General features: G+C 56.2%; 9 protein-coding genes across 9 annotated transcripts; 6 read left to right on the top strand and 3 right to left on the bottom strand.

Moving 5' to 3' along the window:
- Nucleotides 1-253: 253 nt before the first annotated feature.
- Nucleotides 254-1613, top strand: KVR01_002716 (uncharacterized protein; the record flags this gene model as incomplete). Its single annotated transcript, XM_044787207.1, has 4 exons — nt 254-529; nt 853-1215; nt 1262-1321; nt 1377-1613. 4 exons carry the CDS (start codon nt 254-256, stop codon nt 1611-1613), a joined length of 936 nt encoding a protein of 311 aa, XP_044647731.1.
- Nucleotides 1614-2177: 564 nt separating this feature from the next.
- Nucleotides 2178-2867, top strand: KVR01_002519 (uncharacterized protein; the record flags this gene model as incomplete). The annotated part of the gene is made up of 2 exons (XM_044781418.1): nt 2178-2296; nt 2348-2867. 2 exons carry the CDS (start codon nt 2178-2180, stop codon nt 2865-2867), a joined length of 639 nt encoding a protein of 212 aa, XP_044647534.1.
- Nucleotides 2868-3734: 867 nt separating this feature from the next.
- On the bottom strand, nt 3735-6491 carry KVR01_002537 (DNA-(apurinic or apyrimidinic site) lyase APN2). Its single transcript, XM_044793940.1, has 4 exons — nt 6183-6491; nt 5956-6121; nt 5769-5901; nt 3735-5710 (listed from the first exon to the last, which is right to left on the bottom strand). Exons 2-4 carry the CDS (start codon nt 6040-6042, stop codon nt 4017-4019), a joined length of 1914 nt encoding a protein of 637 aa, XP_044647552.1. The 5' UTR covers nt 6043-6121; nt 6183-6491; the 3' UTR covers nt 3735-4016.
- Nucleotides 6492-6636: 145 nt separating this feature from the next.
- KVR01_002665 (cytochrome c oxidase subunit VIa) lies at nt 6637-7708 on the top strand. The gene is made up of 4 exons (XM_044782969.1): nt 6637-6882; nt 6969-6993; nt 7282-7449; nt 7523-7708. The coding sequence occupies exons 1-4, from the start codon at nt 6726-6728 to the stop codon at nt 7566-7568; spliced, it is 396 nt and encodes a 131-aa protein (XP_044647680.1). The 5' UTR covers nt 6637-6725; the 3' UTR covers nt 7569-7708.
- On the bottom strand, nt 7709-11036 carry KVR01_003133 (anaphase promoting complex subunit 5). Its single transcript, XM_044785131.1, has 3 exons — nt 9740-11036; nt 9591-9684; nt 7709-9535 (listed from the first exon to the last, which is right to left on the bottom strand). Exons 1-3 carry the CDS (start codon nt 10473-10475, stop codon nt 8023-8025), a joined length of 2343 nt encoding a protein of 780 aa, XP_044648148.1. The 5' UTR covers nt 10476-11036; the 3' UTR covers nt 7709-8022.
- Nucleotides 11037-12633: 1597 nt separating this feature from the next.
- Nucleotides 12634-15310, top strand: KVR01_003158 (uncharacterized protein; the record flags this gene model as incomplete). Its single annotated transcript, XM_044785977.1, has 2 exons — nt 12634-14900; nt 14971-15310. 2 exons carry the CDS (start codon nt 12634-12636, stop codon nt 15308-15310), a joined length of 2607 nt encoding a protein of 868 aa, XP_044648173.1.
- A 2056-nt stretch (nt 15311-17366) lies between these two features.
- Nucleotides 17367-20080, bottom strand: KVR01_002978 (uncharacterized protein; the record flags this gene model as incomplete). Its single annotated transcript, XM_044788366.1, has 4 exons — nt 17367-17820; nt 17879-18526; nt 18608-19562; nt 19618-20080. The coding sequence occupies 4 exons, from the start codon at nt 20078-20080 to the stop codon at nt 17367-17369; spliced, it is 2520 nt and encodes an 839-aa protein (XP_044647993.1).
- Nucleotides 20081-21268: 1188 nt separating this feature from the next.
- KVR01_002686 (uncharacterized protein) lies at nt 21269-23745 on the top strand. The gene is made up of 3 exons (XM_044784295.1): nt 21269-22180; nt 22256-23179; nt 23256-23745. Exons 1-3 carry the CDS (start codon nt 21626-21628, stop codon nt 23295-23297), a joined length of 1521 nt encoding a protein of 506 aa, XP_044647701.1. The 5' UTR covers nt 21269-21625; the 3' UTR covers nt 23298-23745.
- Nucleotides 23746-24199: 454 nt separating this feature from the next.
- KVR01_003245 (uncharacterized protein) lies at nt 24200-25759 on the top strand. Its single transcript, XM_044790328.1, has 3 exons — nt 24200-24809; nt 25021-25127; nt 25348-25759. The coding sequence occupies exons 1-3, from the start codon at nt 24661-24663 to the stop codon at nt 25572-25574; spliced, it is 483 nt and encodes a 160-aa protein (XP_044648260.1). The 5' UTR covers nt 24200-24660; the 3' UTR covers nt 25575-25759.
- Nucleotides 25760-26134: the final 375 nt, after the last annotated feature.

Here is a 26134-nt window from a genome sequence, read left to right as displayed (position 1 = left end):
TCAGATGAATTTTGAAGGTATTGTCCAATTTTTGCTTGCTATTGTCCGCTCCTAAGCTCCCCACAGCTGCCAGTCACGGCCCCGCTAAACAAACACCCATTAAACCACTCTGCCCTGGCAACCACCATCAATCTTCTACGCCTGCATGCTGCAGCTCTCAAGTCCAATTCCTGCCACAAAAAGTGAAGATCTTCTTTTGCCAATCTACAATTCACGACAGGTCACCGCCCTCAAGCAGTGCTACATGGCCAAGATGAACATCGAGAACCATACGAAAGTCTACCTCAAAGATGGCGTCGTCGTCGACGCTAGCAGGGAGGCTGCCAAGGCGTATCGCAACGAGATGAACTTGCGAATGGCAGGTAACAAGTACTTCTCCCAGATTCTCCTCCAGAGAGGAGAAATTCAGAGGGATCAGCGTCTCCTGAGGGTTGGCCGACTGCTGGACCAGCTCAATGAACAGGAGAAAGCGCTTTTAGACTTGACCGACGAACTTTTCGACGTCTGCGACAGAGAGAAGCTGCGATTCGTTGCCATCCATCCTCATCTGGAGCGTCTTGTGGACGACATTCGCTACGCTGCAGACTTTGTGGATGAGTACGCAAGAAGGATGGGTCTGTGGCTGGACCACCACCTTAAAAACGGTATCGGACTGGCCGATTCTGCCAGATCTTCTCTTGAAGCCAGCATCTCAAGGCAGCGAGACATGACTTGTGGCCTCGTGTGGGCTGCGGCTATGGCCAACCCTGCTGGAAGGATTCGACCTCCCGGTCCAGGTAAACTGCCCTACGGTGTACGAGCCTCCCTCTTGAATGCTCACATTGCTTGCTCCTCTTATTGATATTGATCTAGCCTGCCGGTGCTCCTAATCCTGAGGAACAGGAGCCTCGGAAATACATCGACGGAAAACCTGTCCCAGTGTTGGAGCAGAACTACTACAGCGGCGAGCTCGAACCGATCAATTGGAGGTACGACCCAGACATTCGAATGCCAAGTCAATATTGCAAGTTTCTGCGGTTCAACGGCCCATACTTTTCCCCCACCAAGCCTCACCCACGGGAGCTGAACACTTTTTACCTGCCTGAGTCTCTGATCAACATCATTCGCTATTACACGAGAAAATACGACCACGCCGAGAGCAACCTCAGGGCCAGGGGTCTCATTCCTACCCGAACCGAGGAAGAGGAGGCGGAGAATCAGTTCCAGCAGAAGGTTGTGCACCTTACCTCAGATATCATGTCGATGCTAATACTCTCAACAGTTGCTCGGAATGCGATTGGCAGCTTCGACTGGAGAGGACTACGACATGTTCTCAATTGTGGTATGTTTGAGAAGCTGATTTGCTCTACGTGAGATCCTTGACTAAATCTTGTCAGAACCAATTGGATCACTCCGAGACGGTCGAGAACGCAACTGAGCCGTATGTGTGGGTGAAGCCAGGAACTACAGAGAGACAAGTCAATTTTGGAAGTGGAACGGGAAAGTTCAAGCCGGAGGATTTCAACCGCGCAATGAAGGTTGAGGCGACCGGTGTGCAGCACCACGTTCCCACAGTGGACCATGGCAAATGGGTGGAGATGGACAGGAAGATCGAGCATATGGAAGCACCTTGAAGATCAGATCACGGTCGCAGGCCATCAAGTTGAATGACTGAGACTAACAGAAAGAGGGAAAGTAGATTTGGCTGAGCAAAAAGATTGAAGCCATGCTCAGGTTCTGAATCACTCGAGATATGATAGTCACAGGGGCTCCGAATTCAAACCTGCCCATTGATTACAGTAGTTGCATGCGCAGTTGTAAAAGCAATTGAGTCATTTCTGAACTGTCGCTGGTACAGAACGACACCCGGGTCTTGAGTCTTCCAACATCAGAGCCTTAAAACAGCCCAGAGTCCCACCTTACAAGCCTGCAGTGGACTTAATTCGAACGTTTTCACTGTCCAATGTTTACACCTGCCTGATCGCTCTTGTAGCCTTCTGGACTCATCTCTTTCCGCAAATTTCCGCACTTTTGCACGTCTACCTACCCAGTTCCACCTCTCCACCTTTCAATACCTCCATCTTTCAATCCGTTTTTCAAATTTTCTACTGGCGATCTCGTCAGCCTACCTCCTGTCCAAGTCGTCCTCATCTTCCATAAGACCGATTCATACACCAAATTAAACGCCAGCATTCACAATGGCTGACATGAGGCCTAGACTCGTCTTCGTCCGCGACGGTCTAGGAAAGATGGCCACCTACCTGCACGAATGCGTTGGACAGGATGCCATTGTATCGCACTTCGGTCCAAGATACCAGTAAGCCATTTTGAAGTGCTCTAAACTGCAAATCTGATCAAGGCTTCCCAGGGTTGTTTTCATTCGTGGAGAGCCCTGCACCATCTTCTTCGACAAGGCGATACGCTACTTCATCATCGCACCTCTTATCAGCAAGCAGGAGTTTGCCGACAGACCTGGTCGATACGACCACATTATCGATCTTGACTGGATGACAGCCGATAATTACGCTGCCCCTGCTGCAGCAAAGGAGCAGGTGAAGGGTGATGACAAAGCAGAGGAAGTCACTGAGCCAAACTCCGATGACATGGATCCTGATGAAGGAGAACCCGCTGCAAGTGGCAGTCCTCGGGGCGCTGAAAAGATTCCTCGTCCTCCCAATTCGTGGATCCTTTTTCGAAGAGACAAATCGAAGCAGCTGCGCGAGGCGAACCCCAATATTTCCACTGGTGAAGTCTCCACCGAGGCAGCTCGTCAGTGGAAGGCATTGTCCGCGGAGGAGAAGGGCTTCTACCAGGAGATGGCCCGGCAAGCAGCTGAGGATCACAAGACTCAGTACCCTGATTATGTCTACAGGCCTGCAAGGAAGTAAGCCCTGCGCCATACTGTTCCCGTGAGTATTGCTGCCTCAACAGATTGAGAGGCAAGCGACTACGGAACGACGAGTGGGAGATGATCCGCTCAACACATACGACATACTTGCAGTTTCTTTCACCCGCGTTCATCATTTTACAGGGTCTCAGCAGTGCGTTCAGAATATGCCCGCATAGGAGGCGCAAGATTCAAAGGGAAGACTGACAAGAGAAAGGTCTTGATCCATAACCCGCAATTGGTACACAACGACGAGCGGCGGACGAAGATGCGCAGCAGCACCGCGTCTTCACCTGGAAAGGTGTCAGGAAGGTTCACTTAGTACCAGGGGTGTTCGACTCAGAGTACGGTTTGTACCTTGCTCTTAAGTGAGCGAGCGTACGTCCTGGGGCGCTATTGCTCTTAAATGAGGGAGGCGGCATCTTCAACCAGGGAAACCTGAAACGACAGAGACACACGACCACCATCACCTAGTACAATCGAGAGACGAAAGGATTGGACGGGGCGGGATGGATCTTTACTTTGCGTGGAGCCTGGAGAACGGCGTCGGTGAGGGCGTCAGAACGGACTTTCACCATGGGCAGAGCAACGCCCCCGGTCTCATCGTCACTCAAAGGTTTTTCATTTTTCGCATGTCTCGTTGCTAGAGCATGCCGTTTTGTTTTTCATTGACATCGGAAGCGCATGGAAACTCCACTAATGCATGGAATTCGAGTACGGCCTTGGCAAAGGTTTTGGAAAGGATTTCACCATGGATACGGAGCAAGCACTTTCCCCGCTCATCATCACCCCAAAAGTTTGGCATGTCTCATCCGTCGAGCATGCAGTTTTGATTTCTTTCATCGACACTGGAAGGGGGTGGAAGCTCCACTAATGCATGGATTTGAGTACGGCGTTGGTGAGGGCGTCGGAAAGGAGGTCACCATGGAAAAGGACGACATACCCCCTTAATTACCAGCAAATAGTTCAGTACGCCTCTTCAATTGGGCGTCCTTTGACACGGATTCAAGCTTGGGTTTCCACCAGCTCGGCTACCTAGTCGTCATGATCCAGATAGCACTGTACCAAATCACCAAAAAGGGGGGGTTTAGACCACCAAAGTAATTTTGTGTGTGCAATTGTGAGTCGCGTGCGGCTGATTGTGTGTGCCCTAAGCTACGCCACTGTGACCGCCACTGCTGCTGCTGCTGCTGTACTGCGATGCGGCTCCCTCCTTTGAATCTGAGCTGCGTGCCCAGATGAACGTGGCACATCGCCACTGGCTATTCTTCTCCTTCTGCCCGGACGGGCCCAGCGGCCGTGAGCACATGTAGAACGTGCGGCCACAATTGATCCCAGCCTTCTTCACGACATAGCTGATGCAAGGCTCGCCGTGCTCGCATAGCGGCGCGACCTTCTTCTTCCCCAGTAGCTTTGACCACGACTCTTTAGACTCTACAGGGTCAAACACCCTCTTGCTGTCTGCCTCTGCCTCGTTCGCAAGCCCCTCTGCCTCCTCGTCGAGGGCGACAGCACCATCCGTCTGTGGCTTAGTACTCGAAGCACACGATGCATTCTCTTGCTCAGTCGGCTCCTCAGCAGTGGCCTTCGGCACAGGGGTCTTGGGTTTGAAGAAGCCCATCAGGCTGCTTTGCGCCGGACCGGGTTTGCCTGTGTCTTTTCCCGGCCCCGGCCTCGCTTTCTTCTGGGGCCGACTTGATGTTCCCGATGAGCTACGCTTGGGGAGAGTCGCGTGGGATGTGATCTTGCTTGGGGACTTCGATTCCGCCGTCGACGAGGCTGCAGGCCGGTTGGGCGTGGCGGCAGGGGACGGCGAGGGTGGAACGTTGGAGGTCTGCGTACTGGGTAGCTCATCGCAGACGTCTGCGGACTCTGTGCTAGTAGGAATCGTCGAGCTTTGTTTCACGGTGGGTAGAGAGAGCTTCTTGGTGAACATATCCTTGATGCTTCGGCGGCGGTCGAACTCATTTAGGAGCTTGGCAGATTGTGGTAGCAGGTCCTTGGCGTCCCAGTCCCTGAGTCGTTCGCCATCTTTGTACATGCCTTTGGGGTTCATGATGTCCAGGATGTGGACATCCTCGCCTCCCATCCTGACGCAGTCGGCCATGGTCGCGTAGACAGGACAGTGGTCGGATCCCAGGAGACCTTCTTGAATGTTGGCGTCCTCGAACCAATCCTTCATGCCAGCTGTACATAGAATGTAGTCGATTCGGCTGCCAAAGTTGCCAGGTCGTGCATTCTTCTTGGTCTCCCAGCAGGTGAACATTCCTTGTCGGCTTGGGTGGAAGCAGCGTGTGGTATCCCACATTACGGGATTCTCTCGTCCCTCGTCCCTGTCTCCGATGACTTGACCCTCAAAGATGAGCTGGTTGAAAAAGCGCCGTGACGGCGATGAGAGAAAATCCTCGAACGTCATGCCTTCCTTCCGCAGGTGCTCTGCGCAACCAGCGGTGTCGATGTCTGTACGTATGATATTGAGATCACCCGCGAGGACGACCCGCTTGCCCATCGCAACAAGGTTGCGTATCCTCGCGTCGAGGGCACTCATGAAGCCCATACGAAAATCAGTTCTGGTGTCGTCCCTGGTCGCAGGCACGTAGACACCGATGAGTACAAAGGCCGGGAACTCGAGGAGCACGCATCGCCCCTCGGAGTCGAGCATCACCTCATCGACCGGCCCAATTAGTTGGTCCTCGCGAGGGTAGCCGCCGATCTGCTGCTCAGTTGGAAGGTCTCGAAACATGGTTGTTGACTTTGGGGGGCAGAGCACTCCGGTCAGACCCTCCTCGGCTCGGATGGGACAACACTTTGAGTTCCTCGTGTATATTGCAACTCCCGAGTAGCCTGAGGGAAGGTTAGAGAGGGCCACCTGCAACAAGAGGGCCGAACTGAAAGCACCTGCCTTTCTTGTCCTTTGGCAAGCTGAAGAAGACGTCCCAGCCGGACACCAGTACCATGTCATCCGTCAAATCCTTCCGCTGGATCTTGGCCTCTTGCATGATGACGATGTCCGCCTCCAGGATGTCGAACATGGCCTAGGGGCTGTCAGCATTCATCATCCTCGCTGTGATCAAGGATGGAGCGCTTGCCTGGAAAGACCGCTTTTGATTCCACGGCGCATACCCGAACGGGTTCCTGAAAGAACGAGTATAAGCACATGACCGACGATTCTGCATGACTCTCGGGATGTCCTAGGCAGACAGCTGGTGGGCGTCCTGTAGCCCAACTCAGCCCTGGCATACCTGATGCCGTTCACTGCACCGCCGGTCAGTCACGGGCCCAGGACCAACGCGGGAAGACATGGTTCGGAGCTCACCGTTCCAAGTAGTAATTCGCAGACCCATCTTTGCGGCTCTCCCAAGCTGTCGCGTCGACGGACCGGGAGTGCGCAGACGCTAGCCTCAGTCTCCTGTTGTCTCGCCGTGCGAGGGTTTGCAGTTCTCGGGGTGAAATGCAAACATTCCCAAGGTAGAGCAGACAGAGAGCTGCAGCAGGGCAGCAGGGCAGAAGGGAACAATAAGGCACTACACAATTATCACTCCGATGCTTGGACTTTTGCGACTTCGGCCCTCGATATCCCCCAGCATGCTTCAATGCGCCAGCCCAGCTACCGCGTCGCGTTCGCCACTTACAGCAGGAGCGGGAGTCTCGGCCCACACGCTGTCGCGCTAGAGCCCGAGGCCAGCCAGACAGGAGCCGGCCGGGAGGCCGCTGACATAAGCAAACCCCGTCTTCCAATCGTCAGTGGTCTGATTCAAACCTCAACCGTCCGAATCCCCCTTCTGCAGCGACATACCAGCCACCGAAGCAATTGAGCCTCTCCACTCCCACGCCATCGTCGAGCCCCGAACCACCGAAAATGTTCCCGCAGCGACAGATCCTGCGCTCCGCGCCGCGCTTCCTGCGCTCCCCCGCCGTCCAGCGCCGCTTCATGAGCTCGCCCGCCCCCAAGGCCGGCGAGAACGCCTTCATCAAGGAGCGCGAGGCCGTCAAGCACCACGCCGCCGGCACCACTGGTGAGCCCTCTCGGGATCTGGACGAGGTCCATGGAAGGCCAATTGGCTGGTGAACGGATAGCTAGACTGACATAACCTTCGTGTAGAGCTCTGGAAGAAGATCTCTATCTAGTATGACATCACCCTCGTGATCCCGACCCCATTCCCCGTCACCGAACTGTGCCGATTGTGCTGCCTTGAACCCGAGCTTGGGAGTCCACTGCGCAGTGCGCGGGCAGATAGGCTGCTGCTGCAGGAGAATCAGGAACCCGGCCCAGCATCAAGCGAACAGCATGGATGAGACTCGGCAGCGGCCGGGTCGGGCCAACGGAAGGGGGGCCATGGCAAGACGGACGGCGGCGGCAGCGGCAGCTGCGCCCAACTCTATGAACACGAAGTGCTAATCAAGTCCAACCACAGCGCCTGCATCCCTGGGCTCGCCCTTGCCGGCGCCAACGCCTACTGGCTGTGGTCGGAGCACTGGGAGCACTGGTCTCACTTGCCCCCTCTGGAGGAGCGCACCGAGTACCCCTACCAGAACATCCGAACCAAGAACTTTCCCTGGGGAGACGGCGACAAGACCCTCTTGTGAGTTTTGCCCTGCGCATGGGCATCTAGATAGGCGCCTGTCTGGCTTGCAGTCCGCTAACGCTGCCCGCAGCTGGAACGACTCGGTCAACTACCACAACAAGGACAAGACCACCTAATCTGGGGACGAGTCTGTGTCAGATTATGGAAGAGCTCGCCAAGTCTGGCGTGGTTAGATAGAGCGCCGGAGAACCGTCGCAGACAAATCGACCTGTACATGTTTCCTAGAGTCACAGCAATCGATCTTCAAATTTACAAATGTGATGTTCATGCGTCTTCAGTTCTATTCGGTCACGTCATATGTATCAACGGCAGCCTGCTCGCTGGAAGCTTGCAGTTTCGCTCGCCTATGTGATCTCTAATTACTACCCGTCGAATGAGGACACATGGATTGGGATGACACTGCATTGCTTCGCCCCGGTCCGCGCAGCCCGTCATCTGATGCATGCGTATGGAGGAAGAGCTGATATTGCTGCGATGGATGCATATAGGGCCCGTTCGCCATTCCAAGGATTGATTGGATGCCGGCGACTGACGATGAAGCATGTGGCTCCCTCTACGACAATTCGGACGTCATGTCTTCATCCGCTCGCTCCTGAGCTCGAGGTATTTGGCTGCCAGGTCATTCGAAACCCTCAGGTCGCCTCTTATCCTCATGATCGTCGACATCTTAGCCGTCACCTCAAGCTTTTTCTGTAGATCCTCAACGGCCGCAAAAAAGTCAAACGCTCGTCTCAGAGCTCCCATGGCCTTGCTGAGGTATTCTGTCCTCCTCTTGGACGGCCCACGACCAACGCCAGTTGTCGGCGCCATCTTGCCCGCGGCGCCGACATAAGCATCTGCGAGGCTGGAATACATGGTCGCAGCCATATAGGACCCGTCGCATTCGAGACACCGCGGTATGACTACCAAGAGGAGCCTCTCTGCGGCCTCGAACTCATTAAGCGAAATAAGCACCTCTGCTAGAGTACCAATGGATTGCCACAGAAGGTTCATAAGCCGCGCCTGCCACGCAAGTTTGGCAGCGCGCATAGCCACGGAGAAGCCGCGCTGGGGACGCCCCGCCTTTTGGAACAGCAGCGCTTTCATGAGGAGCAGGCGTGTGCGGATGCTGACGTCTTTGTCTTGGGAGTGGCTGTCGGAGATGAGCTGCTCGACCTTGGCAAAGGCCGACTGAAGGTCGCCACGTCGCACGAGCAGCTCGTAGTGTAGCGAGTCGACGACGAACGTGAGGTCGGACTCAAGATCGTCGGGTTTGGACTGCATAATCTGCGAGAGGAGGTATTCAACTCCATCTAGGTCATTGCGGTGGAGGTCTCTGCGCAGCCTCACCAGCGCGCGCAAGTTCTGCCAATATTTCTTCGCTCTCCACGTCCGCAGGGAGTCCTCATCGATATTCTCGAGCAACTGCATTCCCTCGTTATACTTGCCCTTGGTTGCCAGGAGGCTTGCTAGCCGACATGTGATCTTCAATGTATCATCAAGCATGACATTTGGCGCATGGCAGCGGAGAAAGGTCTCACACATCATCTTGGAGAGGAAGGCGACACCGACCCTGTCCCAGAGGGCAATGTTCAGTGAGACGTGGGTGCCCATCATGTTGACAAGATTCCGTTCGACCAGGAGATGCGAGCTGCGTGCGATGTTCTCGAGGGCAGTGGCAATGCTATCGCCACTCAGCAGACCCTGCTTGGCCTCGCTCAGCAATGCAGAACTCCAGGTCGACCACATGCCCGTTTCTTTTGCTTTCACGCGAAGAAATGCGAGGGTCTCTCTTCCAGTGGCACTCATGCTGGTCGACTCCAGATCTTCCACCAGGCCTGGATGCGCCAGACCAAAGTTGTAGAAGAAGTTGAGGGAGAAGTTGAGACAGTTCTGGTCTCGTTTCTCTCGGGCGGTCGCAATCGTCTCCAGCATGGTAGATACAGCATCCTTATAGCAGCCAAAGTCTGCTTGGAGCACGGCGAGATTCAACAATGCATAATGGTAGTGCTCTCTGTCACTGTTCTGCATGGTATAGTCGAAATACCGATGCAGGTAGTCAAAAGATGTGGGGTAGTCCCCTGATTTCCAAGCCTCAAGGAATCTAGCTCTGGTCAAAATGGCTTCTGGCAAATTGCTGCGCCAGTAGGTGGTCTCACCTGAGATAATGGCCAAGTTTGGGGTTTGTGCGGCTCGAGTCCAGGAGACCAGAGAATTGTCTCTGTATTTTCCGAGGGACTCGAAGACCATATTCTAGCGGCAGCCGCGTCAGGTGTCTGCTCAAGAACATGGTAAGGCACGTACTTACTTTGCATTTGAGCCACTTGGAACTCGATCAAGCGATCCAAGCAGTGAGCGCTGACTGCTATGTCAGAAGAGGTCAGATCTCCGTACGCAATAGCCCCGATCGAGGCGGCGCCATCCCCCCAGTCTTGGCTGCAGATTTCGAGGACCTTGTCAAACCGGGCAGCACCTGAGGACGGATTGCGTCTCGCCCAAGCCGAGGCTGTTGGTTGCCGGTAGACGATCAGGTCTTTCCACAGGCCCGACGCATCTGAGAACTGCAGCCTGTTGAATTCCAGCTGTGCCCGCCGAACGAACAAGGCCAAGGGAGAATTGGCCAACAAGGGTATTCTACTCGTTTGGGCGGCTGGCTCGGGATCGATCATGTGCTGTATATCTTTTTTGGTAGCGAGGAGGGATGCTCGCCTGTCAAAGAAATCATGTAAAGCGTCCAACGAGTTGATGGCCCATAGTTTGGAGAGGAAGAGATCCCAGAGTCGGCGGCCAGGCAGGCCGACGGCAGCGGAGAAGGGGAGAAGAAGCGACTCGAAGGTCTTGATGGACTTGACGAGATCGATGTCATCCTGAGCCTTTCGCCAGAGGCCCTGAGGACCTGGCGGGTCTCTGTCCACGTCGGTGCCGGTGTGTGAAGCCAGGAAGGACAGGATAGGGATGATTCCGCGGCCAGGAACGGCCCCTTCCGTGTACAGTTCGACAAGGACCAGGAGGCCGACGTCCGAGGGCATGAGAAATCGAGACATGGTGGAGCTCGGTCATCTGTGTCTTGCTCCGGGTAGAGAGCCACGAGACTTATTGTGGAGTGTCAAACGCCATGAAGAGGACTTCATGGCAGGTATGGGGAATCCAGAAGAGTCGTGTTGCCTTTTTCGAGGGCAAGCTTGGGTGCTCGGCAGCTTCTTGCTGCGTGTTGATGCTGTGGTGGAAGTCGCGATGCAGGCGCGTGGAGGGCAGTTTGAGCCAATTAGAGGCTGCACACCCCCTACCCTAGACCGTACGTAGTTGCACACACAGTAGGCACCGCCGCTGGACAGCACCCGCCTGCCTCGGCCAAGGCCATTAATTACTGCTTCAGACTCGATTGTCAGTTTTTGGGCAGAAAACTGATGGGTCGGTGTCCCACGGTCCCTCTGGGTGCTTGTTCCGACTTCTGGAGAGGCTGAGAGGATGAATAACTGCCTTGCTTGGGGTGTCATCGGGGATATCGGCCAGGGGTTCACTCATGGGAGCTCCCGAGGTGCTGGGGCCTCTGGGCCTCCGGCCTTGTAGGCGGATGAGTTTCGAAGGACGCCCCCGGATCGAGCAATGATGACCGTGACAGGTGAGACATGTTGGAGCTAAAACGACGAGTGCCCCACTACCGGGAGTCGACACCCAAGCACGCCTGTTGTTTTATGTTTTACAGCAGATAGACTACTCCGTACCCCGTGATTGTGTAGATACCTGCACTACGGAGTACCTAGGCATGTACTTACCTGAAGCTCCAAGCCTTGGCTGACTGCTCTCGTTTTTTTCCCCTTCGTTTTTCCCCCCTTCCTTTTTTTTTTTTAGGGTTCAGCTCTGTGTTGCCATGCTGCAGTGTGTGGCGGTCGTTGACTCGTCTGCCGGCTGCGCTTGTAAAGCTTAGGAGCTTGCCACGGGCCAGTCCTCTGACCCCAAGAGGGCAACGGCGAGTGGCCAGGCCGGGCTGGCTGTGGATGTGGAGTGGTGGAGGTGGTGGGATGGTGGGACGCTTTTCCTATGCGACCGGAAACGTCATTTGAGATGTGCACCTCTAATCGAGCGCCCTTGTCGCCGTCATCGAACGCAACCACCAGCAAGTCGCCGCCCGCCCTTTATCTATCTATACCTTAGCATGGCGCAGGACGAAGCATTTTGTCAAAGGCCCCAGGGGACATACACAGTAGCTGGATGCTGGAGGCACAAAATGCTCACGAGTCCTGGGCCCTTGGACCACCCACCCATGATCCTGGACATCCCGTGGCCCATGCAAAGACGGCTGAAAATGTAACCCAAGAGCAGCAGTTGAATCAGTGGTGAGAAAAGTCACCTAAAACACCCACCCCTCACCCACCCCCCAAAACGCCCGGCTTATCAGCCACAGCTCGTGCACTGTCGAGACTCGAGAGTCAGGCACCCGCCACTTGAACCACCGCCCTTCCATGTCCCAGTCGTCGTCCTATACCCAGGTAGTCTAGACCGTCTCTTCCCGCCTGTGTGACCACGGCCACGCTCAGGCCGCTGCAGCAGCAGCAACAACGACCTGTGGGGGGCATCTCGTGTGTGGTGGGCACCTGCCACGGGCTGCACGGCTGAGCTGGGGGGCTACCTGGGTACCTAGGTAGGTACGGAGTACTTGCACGCGCTCCTCTCTATCTATCGTAACAGTAGCCCGGTGCATGCAGGCCGGCCAGTCAGTCAGTCTACCTACCGACGCTACCTCCCCACCCCCCTCCCCCAAAACAGGGCTTGGCACCTGCCCTGTCGTCCGATTACATCGACTCGCCGGATCTACACCCTCTAGCCCTCCTTTGTTCTCCCTCTTCCTCGACACCTGCAAGAACCTAGACCTCGACGATCTCTACATTGTGTATAATTCTCCCAGGCCCGCCTCTCTGCGTGGCTGTCGTGTTCATAGACCTTCGCGAATGATTTGCGCGCGCGTTGACCTGCAGGACACAGACCCCCCAGCGGCTGTTTTGTCTGCCAGCTCGAGGCCGGCCCAGGTCGGCGCTTCATAGCCCAGCTGCAATCCTCCGTCTTATCCCATCATCACACGACAGCACAGTCGCTCTGTTGCCTCTCCTTCCAAGTGTCCCTCTCCTCTTTTCTCAACGCCCCCCGATCTCCCGCCGACAACACCCAGTGCCGCCCTTTGCTTTGTTGTCCCTGTCCCTCGAAATGCGGCCCCCGAGAATAGCCATTCTCGTCCTCTTTCTCGCCGCCTCTCTCTTCCTCTTCTGCCGCTCCGTCATCTCGCTGAGGGATGCCAACCAGTCGCCCACCGCGCCCCTGAGCCCCCACCGGACCACGACTCCGTTCCGGTCCTTCCTCTCCTTCACCGCGCCCTTCACCCTCTTCCCGCCAAATGCCGCCATCTCGCTCACCGACGACAACAGCACCTTCTTTCCTGCACGACCCGCCGCCTTTGGGCCTCCCCTCCCCGCCAGGGGCTTGAGCGGTCAGCTGTGGATCGGGAGTGGTTTCGCCGACGAGAATCTCCCCGATGGCGAGGGAGAAGGCGAGCTGGGCTGCAGTGACTTGCCAGGCTATGGCGATGGGACAGCCATCATAGGCCTCAAGGGTACAACCGTCGGCATGAGCGCAAAGGCAAAAGCCGTCTCCGCTGCTGGGCAGGGCGAGAAACTGAAGAGGTCGAGTCTGCCAAAGGGTCCTGCTGTTGACCCTGCAGCAGCCGTCGACGCAAGGCAAAAGGACAGGACGGGCCCTGTCGACGACGGCACCGACGACTACCTACACCAGACCCTCGCCTCCAAGGCTCCTGGCTACGAGATGACCACCGTGACCTCAAGTCATGCCGACATACAGTCAATTCAAGAGACGGCAGAGATCACCGGAAAGGTGGTCCTGCTCAGCCGTGGAGGGTGTGGCTTCTTGGAAAAGGTCAAATGGGCCCAGCGGCGAGGCGCCGTCGGCGTCATTGTTGGAGACAATCAGAAAGGCAGCCCCCTTATTCAAATGTTCGCGCGAGGAGACACGTCCAACGTCACAATCCCCGCCATCTTCACTTCCCGGACGACCGCGCACCTCCTCTCGTCTCTGATGCAACCTGGTAGCTTTATCGAGGACGCCTTTGATGAGAACGGAAACCCGGCACTCAAGGTGCAGCAGTCAGACCGCCTGCGGAAGAACAAGGCCAAGGGCCAGCCCACCACCGTTCAAGAAGCAGGCAAACACATGGTCGAGTCCAATTTTGCGAAATCCAAGGTGACGAGGACGGAGTCCTCGGCCGCCGCGGACGACTCTCTCTCCCGGGCACAACCGTCGAGGAGCTGGATGGCACGGTTGTTCGGGGGTAGCAGCGGGCCCAGGGCCGCGACTGAGCAGAGCCGGCCCCCAAGTAGCGGCCAACATGACTGGGTACTTGTTGATGATTGGAATGACGAAAAGGACAAGGTGATCCGCAGCAGCTTGGAGAAGGCCTCGAAGAAGGACAGAGCCGCTGCGGCCCCGGCACAAAAGAGCTCAGGAGATGGGTTCCAGATCGGCGTGCAAGACTGGCGTGACCCTGACTTGGTGGATGTTTCCGGGACAGGGGCGGACAAGACTGCGGCCAAAGGCAAGGACTCGAACATCAAAACCAAGGATGTGGCCGGAGCTGAAGTGGCTGGGAGCACCAGAAAGGCATCAGACAAGAAGTCTGCGCCCTCAAAAGACGCGAACGGGCCAAAGGGCGGCAGCATCACCCCTGGAAGCGGCCAGTACCCCCCCACGTATTCCTCCAAAGACAGGCAATTCTCGTCCTCCAGGGCAGGAAAGCATCAGGGCAGCTCTTCAGGCCTCATGTCCAAGCTCTTCGGCGACGACGACGGGGCGGACTTCACTCAATCAAACCCTCCACCGAAGCCGATTAACACGCCACTGACTAAGGAGCCCATGCCAAAGGAGCCCGTTCATGAGGGCCTATGGGTGACCATCACGCCTACTGGCAGCACTGCACCTTTCTTTGACACACTCCTGGTCCTGGTCGTCAGCCCGTTGATCACTTTGACTGTTGTCTACGCCCTCCTTATTCTGAGGGCTAAGATCCGAAGGCGGAGGTGGCGCGCTCCCAAGTCTGTGGTTGAGCGACTACCCGTCCGTACGTATCACACCGTCGCGACGACCACGCCAAGTCAAACACCACGGCTGCCTTCACCAACAAGCTCATCGCCTACGACGCCTTTGCTGCAGAGCTCACCTCGCCCTAGACCACGCTCGCGGACTACTACTGGTGTTCCCGAGGCAGACGACCTGTTGCGCGTTGACTCTCCCCTACAGCAATCACGGTCCCCATCCCGTGCTTCACCCCCCCATGAGAAGGAAAGCCAGTGGAAGAAGTACATGGGCCGACAGGTGGAGTGCGTGGTCTGCTTGGAAGAATATGTCGACGGTGTCAGCCGTGTCATGAGCTTGCCCTGCGGTCATGAATTCCATGCTGAATGCATGTAAGTCCACAGCCATCGCCAAGCTCATGTACACCTCTCAGGAATGTCTCGCTAACCACGTTGTCTACAGAACCCCCTGGCTGACAACTCGTCGTCGCACGTGTCCCATCTGCAAAGGCGACGTCGTTCGATCGCTCGCACGCGGGTCACCATCTAGTCCCCGATATGAAGCTTACCACGATGATAGCGACGAAGAAGATGATGCCGAGCCAGAGGCCTCAGGCTCCGGGAGAAGGTCACCAACCGTTCGGGACGCGGAGGAGGGAATCTTGTCGCCCGCACCCCGTCACATTGCTCGCAGGACTGGGAGAGCAGACGGCTGGCTTGGTTTATTATCCAGCAGCTTTGGCACAAACGCTTCTGCATCATCGTCGCGATCTAGGGTCCCGGATGAAGATCGTGACCGGTGACGGCCCCAGTAGAACCCGGCCGCGGTATGCTTTTGGGAAGATGCGTGGTCGTTGGCATATGGTCACTCTGAAGCCCAGATGCGCAGGATGGAGAGGAAGACTCTGCTGCCTGCGAATTGCCTGCCACCAAACTTTGATTTCAGCTTTGAGCGCATGCATACTTGATTTTCATTTGGGACGGGCGGTTGCAACTCGATACCCACACACTCGCTCAGATACCACTCGCATCGGTCTTTATTTCCCGCTCTTCCTTCCTTTTCGCGCCCCTCTGTCTCTACATTACCGACTCGTTTGGCGTTGCGTTTACTGTTTTGTTTTTTAAATCATCACTTGTTTATGGGTCATGGCGCAGGAGGAATTGGACAATGGCACAGAAGGAGCACAAGGTCAAGGGCAGGCACAAATTCCATTCATCTCACAGAGTGCGAAGGGTGCTTCACCACTTGGCAATAGTATGTTTTCGCATAGATGCCACTGGAGGGCTTAGACGCACGCAGCACAGCGAAACGGAGTGCTTCTTTCCGCGTTCACATCTTATGAAAGAGAGCAGTGGGGAGTCGGGGTTGGGATGGCTTCAGCTATATCCGGAGGCGGCAGTGGTTATAAACCCTTTCATGGCTACACTCTGAGGTATCGTGGCTGGGCACTTGTCAAGGGCTGAATGCGTTGGAATCAAGAAGCCAGTACATTAGGCCATACTTGTACAGTGTGAGTACGGGTGCATCTGTCTTCCTCTAGTTCAACAGAATGATGTTGGACGGGACAAAGTTGGACTGGACTGGACTGGATTGGAAATAATAACCCGTTTCAGCAACTCCTATAAAGCCGATTATACCTATCAAGCTCGCTCATCCTTCACACTCAGGTTGGGAATTTGCTGTCTGTCCGCTTCCCGGGATTCACCGCGTCCGCCCCGTCTCAAAGATCTACGACATAAAGCTTACGGGCCCATGTCTTTTGCTCCTCTGCCAAATCCTTCCGCGGTGACGAAAGCAAGTTCAGGACTCGTCGGACAGCTCGGTGCTGATGAAAGGGAGACAAGGGATGGCCATAAACACGTAAGCCTGTGCTGCACAAGCCCCGCTAGTTTGCGCGATGTGGACACAGCTTGTATAATGCACCACTTGGGAATTCTTCGCCGTTCTACCCCCTACGAGAGTAAACTCCTGTAGGGCAACTTCTCGGCGACAACCTCCTTACGGGCCGAGGTCTGTGGTGGAGGCTTGGGGAGCAAGGACGGCCCAAGTGAGGGTTGGGCATGATCGCCAACAGTGGTAGAGTGTCGGGAGACCACACGCAACCAGCTTCACTCTGAAAACGAAACTGGCAATTACTTCCGCGCGAGACGGGCGATGGACCAGGTTGTATCTGACGCGCCCTTTGGGTCATGGGCGAATTCAGTACACTCCAGTCGCAACAAAGACGGCGAGGCCGCGTAGGTTTGAGGATACCGTAGTGTGCTATATTGAAGCAAGGATCCGGGCGTGTGAACACATGTGGACGGGTCTATTATCATACAATGCTAGAACGCAGGGACCCTAGCTTCGAAACCCACTCCACTTGGGCTCAATACCAAAACATCGAAGCATTCCAACATGCTGCAGCTGCGTCAGAGACAGGCAGTGCTCTTCAGAGGCTCTCCGGCGGGCCGAAACGACCGACAAGCGACTTCCCATTACTTTTGCATGAGGACAGACCAAGGCATGTGCCGATGGCCAAGAATAACCAGGCTGAGGTAATTGGTGGACATCAAACATCTCTTGGTCTTTGGACTTTACTCGCTGCGTTGACCTGCATTCGACGATTCCCGTGATGCAAGCCGCGCCATTCCTCAGATTCACGGCTCCAAGGCCTCTGCTCTTCAGTGCAAATTCTGTTGCTATCGTTGTCGGAACAGCTGGGAGGGCTTGGTGAGCGCAATGAACAAGTTCAAGCTACTTCGCAGCTCACTCCCAACGGCGGTTTCATCGCGCTAGTATCCGCTGGCAGAATCCCAGCTGGAGATGAGGAGATCATTCGCATGGTGGCGAAGGTCAGAGAATGCGGCTTGAACATCCTATGAAGCAACCGCGTTGCTCGGACCTGCCTCAGAAAGAGCACCGTCAATGATGGCATCGTTGTGGGCAGAAAGCGGGTCCTGAGACTCGAAGTTGCCGAGAGATTCGCTGGGAGCAGTACCAGGAATGCCTTCTTGCGCCAACATTGGAGCCGTGGGGGCTCCGCCTCCAACCTGGGCCTCGGGTTGCATTTGAGCCTCTTGAAGGGCTCGGAGATTGGCGTCATCGACAGCATCTGCGGCGATACTCTGGTATTCTTGCGGCGTGGGCACCTCGTGAGCTGCCTGCCTCTGGTGAGCCGTGGGGTCATAAAGCGTGTTGCGTGGTGGGCCCTGGTCGGGATCATTGTCCTCTTCTCTGCGGTCCGGGTTCCTCCCAGCAGCAATGACCATATCTTTCTCCTTCCTGCCTAATACAACAAGGTCAAACCCGGGCGGAAGATGCGAATCGGTTCTGCATAGCTTGAGTTAATCGTGCACGTCAAAGTAGCGAGCAAAGGGCGGCAACCTACTTCAAGATGTCGACCTTGACGAGGCGAGCTTTATCGCGCAGGCCTTGCTGATCACGCTCTGGTACATTGAAAGGAATATGGTCTTCCTTGATGGCCCTCTCAATGGTGCTCCACTTCGCTTTGTATACATTCACTGCTCGAACAAGTTGCTGGGTATCGTGTGCTGTCCATGGCCTCCTCTGCTTGGGCTGTGATGGCTTTCGGTTGGCCTTTGAGATGAGTTGGGAAGCCCGGGACATGGCTACGACATCGATAAGCCCGTCTATCGGCTCAGGCATCGCAGAAGATGGAGGAATTGCCCCACCTGCATTTTGGCGGGGAGGAGGGGGAGGCATCGCAGAGGCGTTAGCGGCGCGGGCTCGCTTGTTCGCCGGGTCTTCGTCAACACCGTTCTTTCGACCTCGTTTGCGAGCTCGCCTTGTAGTGTCGGCGGCTGCAGCGGCATACAGAGCGCCGTCGCTTCCCGTGATTGCAGCTCGGCTAAGGTCACGGGCCCTTTGGGCAGCAAAACTGTCAGTACCAGTTGTGATGAAGCTGGCGTTTGAAGGCGCTGAAGGTGAATGCCGGTCTGGAAGATCAAATTCCTGCTGTCCGCTGCCGGCATTCCTCACGTGCTGCTGGATAGCGCGAATGCCGTCGTAAACGAACCTCGAAGCAAGAGTCAGCCTTGCTGGAAACCAACCCAGAGAAGTGTGAAATGCGGCTGATATGATGGAACAGTAAACTCACTTTCCTTGCACCGCCCTTATTTCCTGCTGCAGTTGCTCTTCGAGAGCGTAGGAATCGTCGCCGTTCAAGGACAGAGACTGAGTGGGTGCACTGATCTTGGCCTCGGACGACTTGATCCACCCCTTCAACCCATCCAGGAAGGGTTGGAATGGGTAGTCCTGGTCTAGTTGGCTGACAATGGCATTGGCATCCATCTCCTTGATCATTGCGCGGAACCTATCGATTGCTTCGCGATACTGTTGTGCTTTATCGTCGTAGATGTCGACACCGGGGAAGGCTTTCAAGCGCGCCTCTTGAACATTGTCGTTGATCGAGTTGTCATCCATGTTCTCGTCCATATCGAGAAAAACGCGAGCGAAGAGCCGGGACGGAGGTGCGTTCTGAACCGCGCGAAGGGTCTCGATGTAACGCTGGGTGCGAATGTGGAAGGCTTGCCTGAGGATTCCATCGTCTGGTACCGACGCATCCAAGGCCTGTCTCCCTCCAGGGACAAACGCAGCAGGAAAGTGACCATCAATGTTCTCAAGCCGCGGCAGGCGCTCAAGGACCATAGCCTCGTCCTCCTCCAGCCCGTAGATGCTGCTCAGCAGTTGTGCGAGGTTGGCGGTTGCAACGGCCTTGGTCATGCTTGGCCAGATGGGGGATTCCGCAGCCTTTGTCCTGTCCGAGACGACGTCGATGTCGATGAAGCTTTCAGACTCCTCGTAGAACTTATAGTATTTCTCGAAGACGTCCTTGTGAGCGTCAAGCTCAACCTTCCATGGCTCGTCCCTCTCAGGGCCCTCAAGAGCAAGGTGGGTCAGCAGGTCCGTGGAAGCCTTGAAGAGACTGTCGACAAACTTGTTCATCAAGTTGACTCTTGGGTCTCTGGTCCTGGGCGTGAGGATTGGGGTTCCCTGGGGAGGGCGACCATATGTGACAGCCTGGGTTACCTGTTGCGGCGTCATAGGTTCCTCTAGTCATAGTCAGCAAGTGAGCAGGGAAGAAACCATGTAGAGGCTCGTGTTCACCTCTCGCATCGGACTGGGTTCCCGGCAAGGAATATAGGCTGGGTGGCATGGTCGCGCGTGTCGGGACACGGCGCGTCGCTCGACGAGCATACTGCTCACCTGGGGCTTTGCCTGTGCCGCGACCAGCCCTGGAGCTTGGAGGAGGAGGCATGGGGGATTCTGGAGCAGCGCCATCAGGGACGTTTTCGTCACCATTATTATCACCAGGGGAGGCATTTAAAGAGGCCTCTGTGTCATGGGCGGCATCATCGTCATCAGCAGCATCGGCAGCATCGGCGGCGGCGTCAGTGGCAGCGTCAGTGGCAGCATTGATGACCGGCTCCGGCTCAGAAGACGCAGGCTCTTCGGGGGCGGGCTGGCCGGCTGCTTGTTGTGCTGCCTGAGCAGCAAGACGCGTGCTCTGTCTACCGGGGGCAGCGGAGCCGGCGGGAGCAGCGCGCCCTCCTCTCAACTTAGGAGCCATCCTGCCGATTGGCCTCCAAATCACCGCGAAACCTGGTGATGAGAGGTGAATATCTCTGATGAGTGATGGGTGCGATGGACGTTCAGGTCGCGGCGAGGGTTAAGACGGACAACAGAGGGATAGGGGTTTTCAGGGTTTGAGGGAGAGAGTGTGGGAGTGCGAGCGCGAGCGCGAGAGGGAGAGGGGAGAGGCGCAGTGGGAAAAACCAGGTGCAGCGACAAGGAAGCAGGGACCAGCGGCCACTGTTGATTCGGCCCCAGCTAGGTGCAAAGCTGTCGCCGGCCTAGTACCCCGTACCTAGGTACCTACCTGCCTGCCCAGGTGGGTAGGTAGGCTGGCAACTGGTAGCAAATCCGGTCTCCAATATAGTCACTTTTTCAACCCTTCCGAATCCATTGGCTCAGACAGAAATCGCAACGATTGTACTCACTCGCCCCCAAGAGCTCTGGATACAGGATCACCACCCGCGGTGGGGGGTCGGGGGCCATCTGCGTGCCTGTACCACACCGCACCGGGTCCCATGCTCGCCAAATGCCCGAATACAATGTGCATGCCAACTCCAAAGCGACAAGATCAAACCTTCGTCGAGCAAGACTTGAAGCCCGAGTATCCTCCCCTGCGACGATCTGCCCAGGCCATAGTACACAGTGCAGTGGAACGGTCCGCTCTCGAGGTTTCTCCTGGATGTCCTAGGTATGAGGATTTCCACATGCTCTCGAAATGAATGAACTCCTAGGCACCGAGTGGAGCCCGAAGGTGTTGATGCATCAAGCTTTCAAGAGGAACAACTCAAGATGAAGTGCACGGTGGTGGTGACCCAAGTGGCCCTCAGAGCCACAATGTACCACGTATATCTACACAGCATCTTACAGAGACAGACTTGGCTGGCCCTGCCCCTTATCCACCACGCACACGCAGGGCCTGGCAAGGCTCAGGGCAGTCTGGGGCAAGGGCTGGGCCGGTCGTGCTTCCGTAGTGCAGATCTGTACGGTTACGTAGACCCCTGTACAGAGCCCCGTTCTTTGGCAGAGCGTGGCTTCAGTAATATGTACCCCGTATTGGCTGCATTGCACTATTGTCATGGGGACTTCCTGGGTGTCTAAGTACTAGGTAAATCTGTACTACTACTACGACTACCGTACCAATATTGAAGGTACCGTAATCTACCTAGGTAGAGCGTCCCTGCATGCTCGCCCAAACAGGCCACCCACCACTACGGTTCCCAAAAAAGTCATCGTTTCCATTCGCGTTTCCTCCTGTCAGCCCTGTCCTTACTTGAAAACCTCCTCGTCGCCCTCTCCAGCCCGGGCTTTGTCAACAGTCGGTGCACAATTGTCTGTTTGGGCGGTCTGTTGGCCAAACCTGACTCGATAGAGGCCAAAAGTGCAGGACCTCCTCCGGCCGTGTCAGAGAATCGTCCCGCCTCACCACCTCGCCCCCCCCCTCCCGGCGACAGCAACATTCCTCGTCGAGTCCGACAGCAAACTGCAGATTGACCGTCCTCTGCCTCTCAACCGAGTGTTCGCCACACCTAGCGCTGCCAATATGAGGATCCGACAGCGAAAGGCGCCCCTGAGCCTCCTGCTCCTGTCCTCCCTCGCCGTTACCAGCGCCCTAGCCACGTCCTTGGACTCGGTGCACCCCAGCCCAGCCACGGGATCCTCGTCCAAGATAGGCACAAAAGATGCGCCCGTCGACGGAAAAGACGGCCGTCCTCACGAAGGCCCTTTCGTCGAGGTTGAGCACCTGACCTCCGGCAGCGACCTCAAAAAGTTGCCACCCCTCGAAGGCCGCCCCACGGATCCGACCATCGTCGATGGTGTCAAGATCCCACAGACCAATGACGGCGTTATGAACGATCCGGACCGGTCTCAGGCCAAAGAGGGGACAACTGGCACGTCTGGTGGCGTGAGCGAGAAGGACCAGGTACGCAAGGCCAAGGAGGGCGCGACGGGCGAGAAGGCAGAGAACAAGCCAGAGTCGCCAAAGGAGGCGCCCCCCCTGCCGCACAGCGAGCAAGAGAAGATACTCAGCAAGGAGGATGCTGCCAAGGACAAGAGCAAGCCGGACGGCAAGTCAGAGGACTTCTCCGGGTTCGAGGTGCGCGCGACCTGCATCGGCCCTGGCCATCCCTGACCATACTAACTGCAACATGCTGACTATCACCTCTACCAGAAACCTTCCGACCTCCCTGGCAAGACCTCCGAGCAAGCACTTCCCTTACCCGACTCCGCCAACAAGAACCACCTCGATGTCTCGGCCTCGACCGGCAAGTCCTCCGGCAAGCTGCCCATTGACAACCCCGACGGCATAATCCAGCCGTTCCACTCTTTCCTCCTCTCCTACACCATGATCCTCGTCTCCGAGATAGGTGACAAGACCTTCCTCGTCGCCGCCCTGATGGCCATGAAGCATGACCGCCTCGTGGTCTTCTCCGCTGCCTTCAGCGCGCTGATCACCATGACCATCCTGTCCGCGGTCCTGGGCCACGCCGTGCCTACGCTCATCCCCAAGAAGGTGACTAGCTTTCTGGCCGCAGGTCTGTTCCTCGTCTTCGGTGCGCGCATGTTGAAGGAGGGGCTGGCCATGAGCCCGGACGAGGGCGTGACGGCCGAGATGGCAGAGGTGGAGCTCGAGCTCGAGGAGAAGGAGACCCTGGCGCGCAAGGCCGGCCGGAGGCGGTCGTCCATTTCACCCTACGCGCTCGAGATGGGCCTGAACCGGACGCACACGCGCAAGTCGCGCTCTCAGTCACGGTTCCCGACGCCCCCCCGCAGCCCCTCGGCATCGCCTGAGAGAAGCCCAAGCCCTCGCCGGGGCGCCCTCGGGGCAGTCTTCGACGGCGCGAGCAACCTCTTTTCGCTGCTTCTCAGCCCCGCGTGGGTGCAGACGTTTGTCATGACCTTCCTGGGCGAATGGGGCGACCGCAGCCAGATCGCAACCATCGCTATGGCGGCCGGCCAGGATTATTGGTGGGTCACACTGGGAGCTGTGCTAGGTCATGCATGCTGTACCGGTGTTGCAGTTATTGGCGGTCGTGCCATCGCCGGCAAGGTGTCTCTCAGAGTCGTGACAGTGGGAGGAAGTGTGGCATTCTTGGTAAGTTCATACCCTGACGTGGGTCCGGGACATTACACTCCGGCCTATCGTCCCACATATACTAACTCGGTTCTAGGTATTCGGTATTATTTACTTGATTGAGGCTCTGTGGGCTTGATTACTGCACGCCAGCTGCTCCCGACCATTTCGTTACAACCTACCTATCCTTTAATTTGGTGCTGTGATCTTTTGGACTGCTGCTCCCCGGGCTTATAGCAGCTCGCAATGTGGCATTGTGGCAGGTGTGGGCGATGGTGCTGGCACAGCGAATGAGGCAGCGGGACTGGTGGTTTCTTTCAGAGGAAATGCATGGGCGGAGTTTAGAGCAAAATCAACAGTAGTTTTGTCGTGCTTCTGTATGCGACGGCAATAGGAAAGAAGAATAAGCATTGGGCAACAGGTCTGCCTGGCTTGTACCTTTAGGGAAACGGCCTCGGAAACGGCAGGTTTATTTACTTATGGTCTAGCTTGTATGCAATAGGACATGACGCCGTTTAATGAAGCTGTGTTTGGGTACGTCTACTACATCTGGGTACCTTGGGGGTTGATATCACACTGGGTGAAATGTTCCATAGGAGGTCGTCCCTTAGGAGGTTATCCTATAGGAGGTTTTCCTATAGGAGGTTATCCCATAAGAGGTTGTCCCTGAGGAGGTTATCCTATAGGAGGTTTTCCTATAGGAGGTTATCCCAGAAGAGGTTGTCCCAAAGGAGGTATCGCGCGCGGCCAAGTTTGAATAAATACAAAGCCAGCAGCCGCCATATCCAAGCAGCCGGTCGCTGGTTGAGATTCCACTCCAGAGACTGAACCACAAGAGGCTAATACCATTGGGTGGGATGATATTGGAGTGCTGTGATTCATGTCTCCCTCTGTCAGGCTGCAACTGTGGATCCTCGGCAGACCAGCTCGGCGCTCGTTGGCACGAGAACAAGAGGCTCGGGCTTCTTTGCATGGGGCGGACAGGACCTCGCTCGCACAACGCATGGAATCTCCCGATGCGTGACAGAAGCCATCATCCTGGATTACTAAGTCCCATACCGCCAAACCCGTGCCTGTGCACAGGTCGCCTCCACCGGGTGTCCGTTGAGACACACAAGGTTGGCTTCGCGAGATGGGACGATCTTGCCGGGCCCCTGTTGTTCGGGAGGGCTTGTTTCACCAGCGGTAAGGCGCTAGGTGCCTGGGTAGTCCATCATTCCTCTCGGTAGTGACGGAGCCCAGGTGGTTCTCCGCCAGCGACAGTGCTAGACTGTGCAGACAGCTAGCTAGCTGTCGGCGGTGGGACTTACACGCGAGAGAGCAAGCTCGAACCCCGCGGCCGCCCCTTTCCCCGCTTATCTACCTGCTGCTGTCCTCCCCCGAGCTCCGGCGTCCCTCCAGCCCTCCAGCCTCCAGGAACCCTCTCCCGAATTAATTTGCTGCCAGCCTCTCTCTATCAGTGACGAGGACACATACACACGCCCTCCTGCCAAAACCGAACCATGTCTGAGCTCTGGACGAAGCCATCGGGGTCCGCCTCGGCCCTCTGGGCCAAGCCCAGCTCCATCCCCGAGTCCCAGTCCCACAACCCCTCGGCCATGCCTCTCTCTGAGGCCCAGACGAGGGTCCGTCACCCCGGAAGGCGGTTTGCGTGAGTGACGATGTTTGTCGACATCTAGCAGCAGCAGCCTTGCTGTCAAGGGCGCCAATTGGCTCCCTTGCTTTTATCCGGGGGCAGGAAAGAATCTCAGCACAAGAAATATGACCCCCGACACCAGCTCAGGCCAACCCCGCCGATGACTGACTGACTGGCTGGCTGGCTGGCTGGCTGACTGGCTTGCTGACATGGTACCTCGACGCAGGCAAATTGTAAAGCTGAAGCCCGAGTACTACGAAAAGTACAAGGAGGTTCATGCGGCCGTTTGGCCCGAGGTTTTGAGGCAGATCAAGGCCTGCAACATCGTCGACTGTAGGTTCCCGCCGCCCATATGAGATCACCTGCTCCAAGCCCGAGCTGGGAAGCTGTTCCTGATCCCGCGACCCCGAGTCGTCCGGGGGCGGGAACAGGGGCGGAAGCAACCCGGCCAACCCCTGGCTGTTGGCCACGCCATTTGCAGCTGCTTCACACAGTATCGGCTCGGGCCAGAAAGAACATCAGTTCAGGATGGCGAGCTGACGCCTTCTTGCAGACAGCATATTCTATGACGACAAATCACACACCCTGTTCGCGACATTCAAATACGTCGGGTACGATTACGCCGGGGACATGGAGAGGATGAGGGAGAACCCCAAGGTGCGGGAGTGGTGGAAGATGACCGATGAATTCCAGCAGAGTTTCAATGAGAACGCAAAGAGCAGTGAGGCTGGTGATCCCTCATGGTGGAAGCCTCTTGAGGAGGTCTTTTACCAGGCTTAATGGGCGGTGTGGTGTTTGGTAGCCGTCCTTGTTCTTGAGCTGGTTCCGGGAGGTCCTTGTTGTTCGGCCCGTGGGTACACGTCGCTTTGGATGTTCTTGTCTCTTGGTGTCGTGGGAACTAGAAGTAGGGCCTCAGTCGAGCGTCAGGCTTAAATAATAGACGGCCCAGGACTTTCAATCGCTAATATCGTGTCGGGTGGCAGGACATTCGGGCCCCGCCCATGGCGACCTGATCCTATTTCCGCGACACAGCTGGAGGCCACGTGCCCACAGACGTATTGTATCCGTTCTGCACTGTTACTGACATCATTTTCTCTTTCTAAGGAAAGAGAAAGCTGGGTCTTCAGCGTTGACCACTGTATGAAGGCGCCACGTGCGCTTTATGTAGAGATAGGAGATCCACACAGGTTTCAGGTTTCTTGAGTGTTGCTGTTCGTCTCTAGATTCAAATGTTCACACCGCCGGTCGCGTTCTCGCCAGTCGGACTGATGGCAAGTCTGCAGAAGCTCATATCAGGCAACAAATTGCTCTGTGTAGCAATTAATAAAATCTTGAAGTAT

The sequence above is a fragment of the Diaporthe batatas genome (assembly GCF_019321695.1).
Source record: "Diaporthe batatas strain CRI 302-4 chromosome Unknown Contig00003, whole genome shotgun sequence".
Classification (NCBI taxonomy): Eukaryota; Fungi; Ascomycota; class Sordariomycetes; order Diaporthales; family Diaporthaceae; genus Diaporthe; species Diaporthe batatas.
The sequence above is the reverse complement of the archived record's forward strand: the minus strand, read 5'-3'. Positions and strand labels throughout refer to the sequence as shown.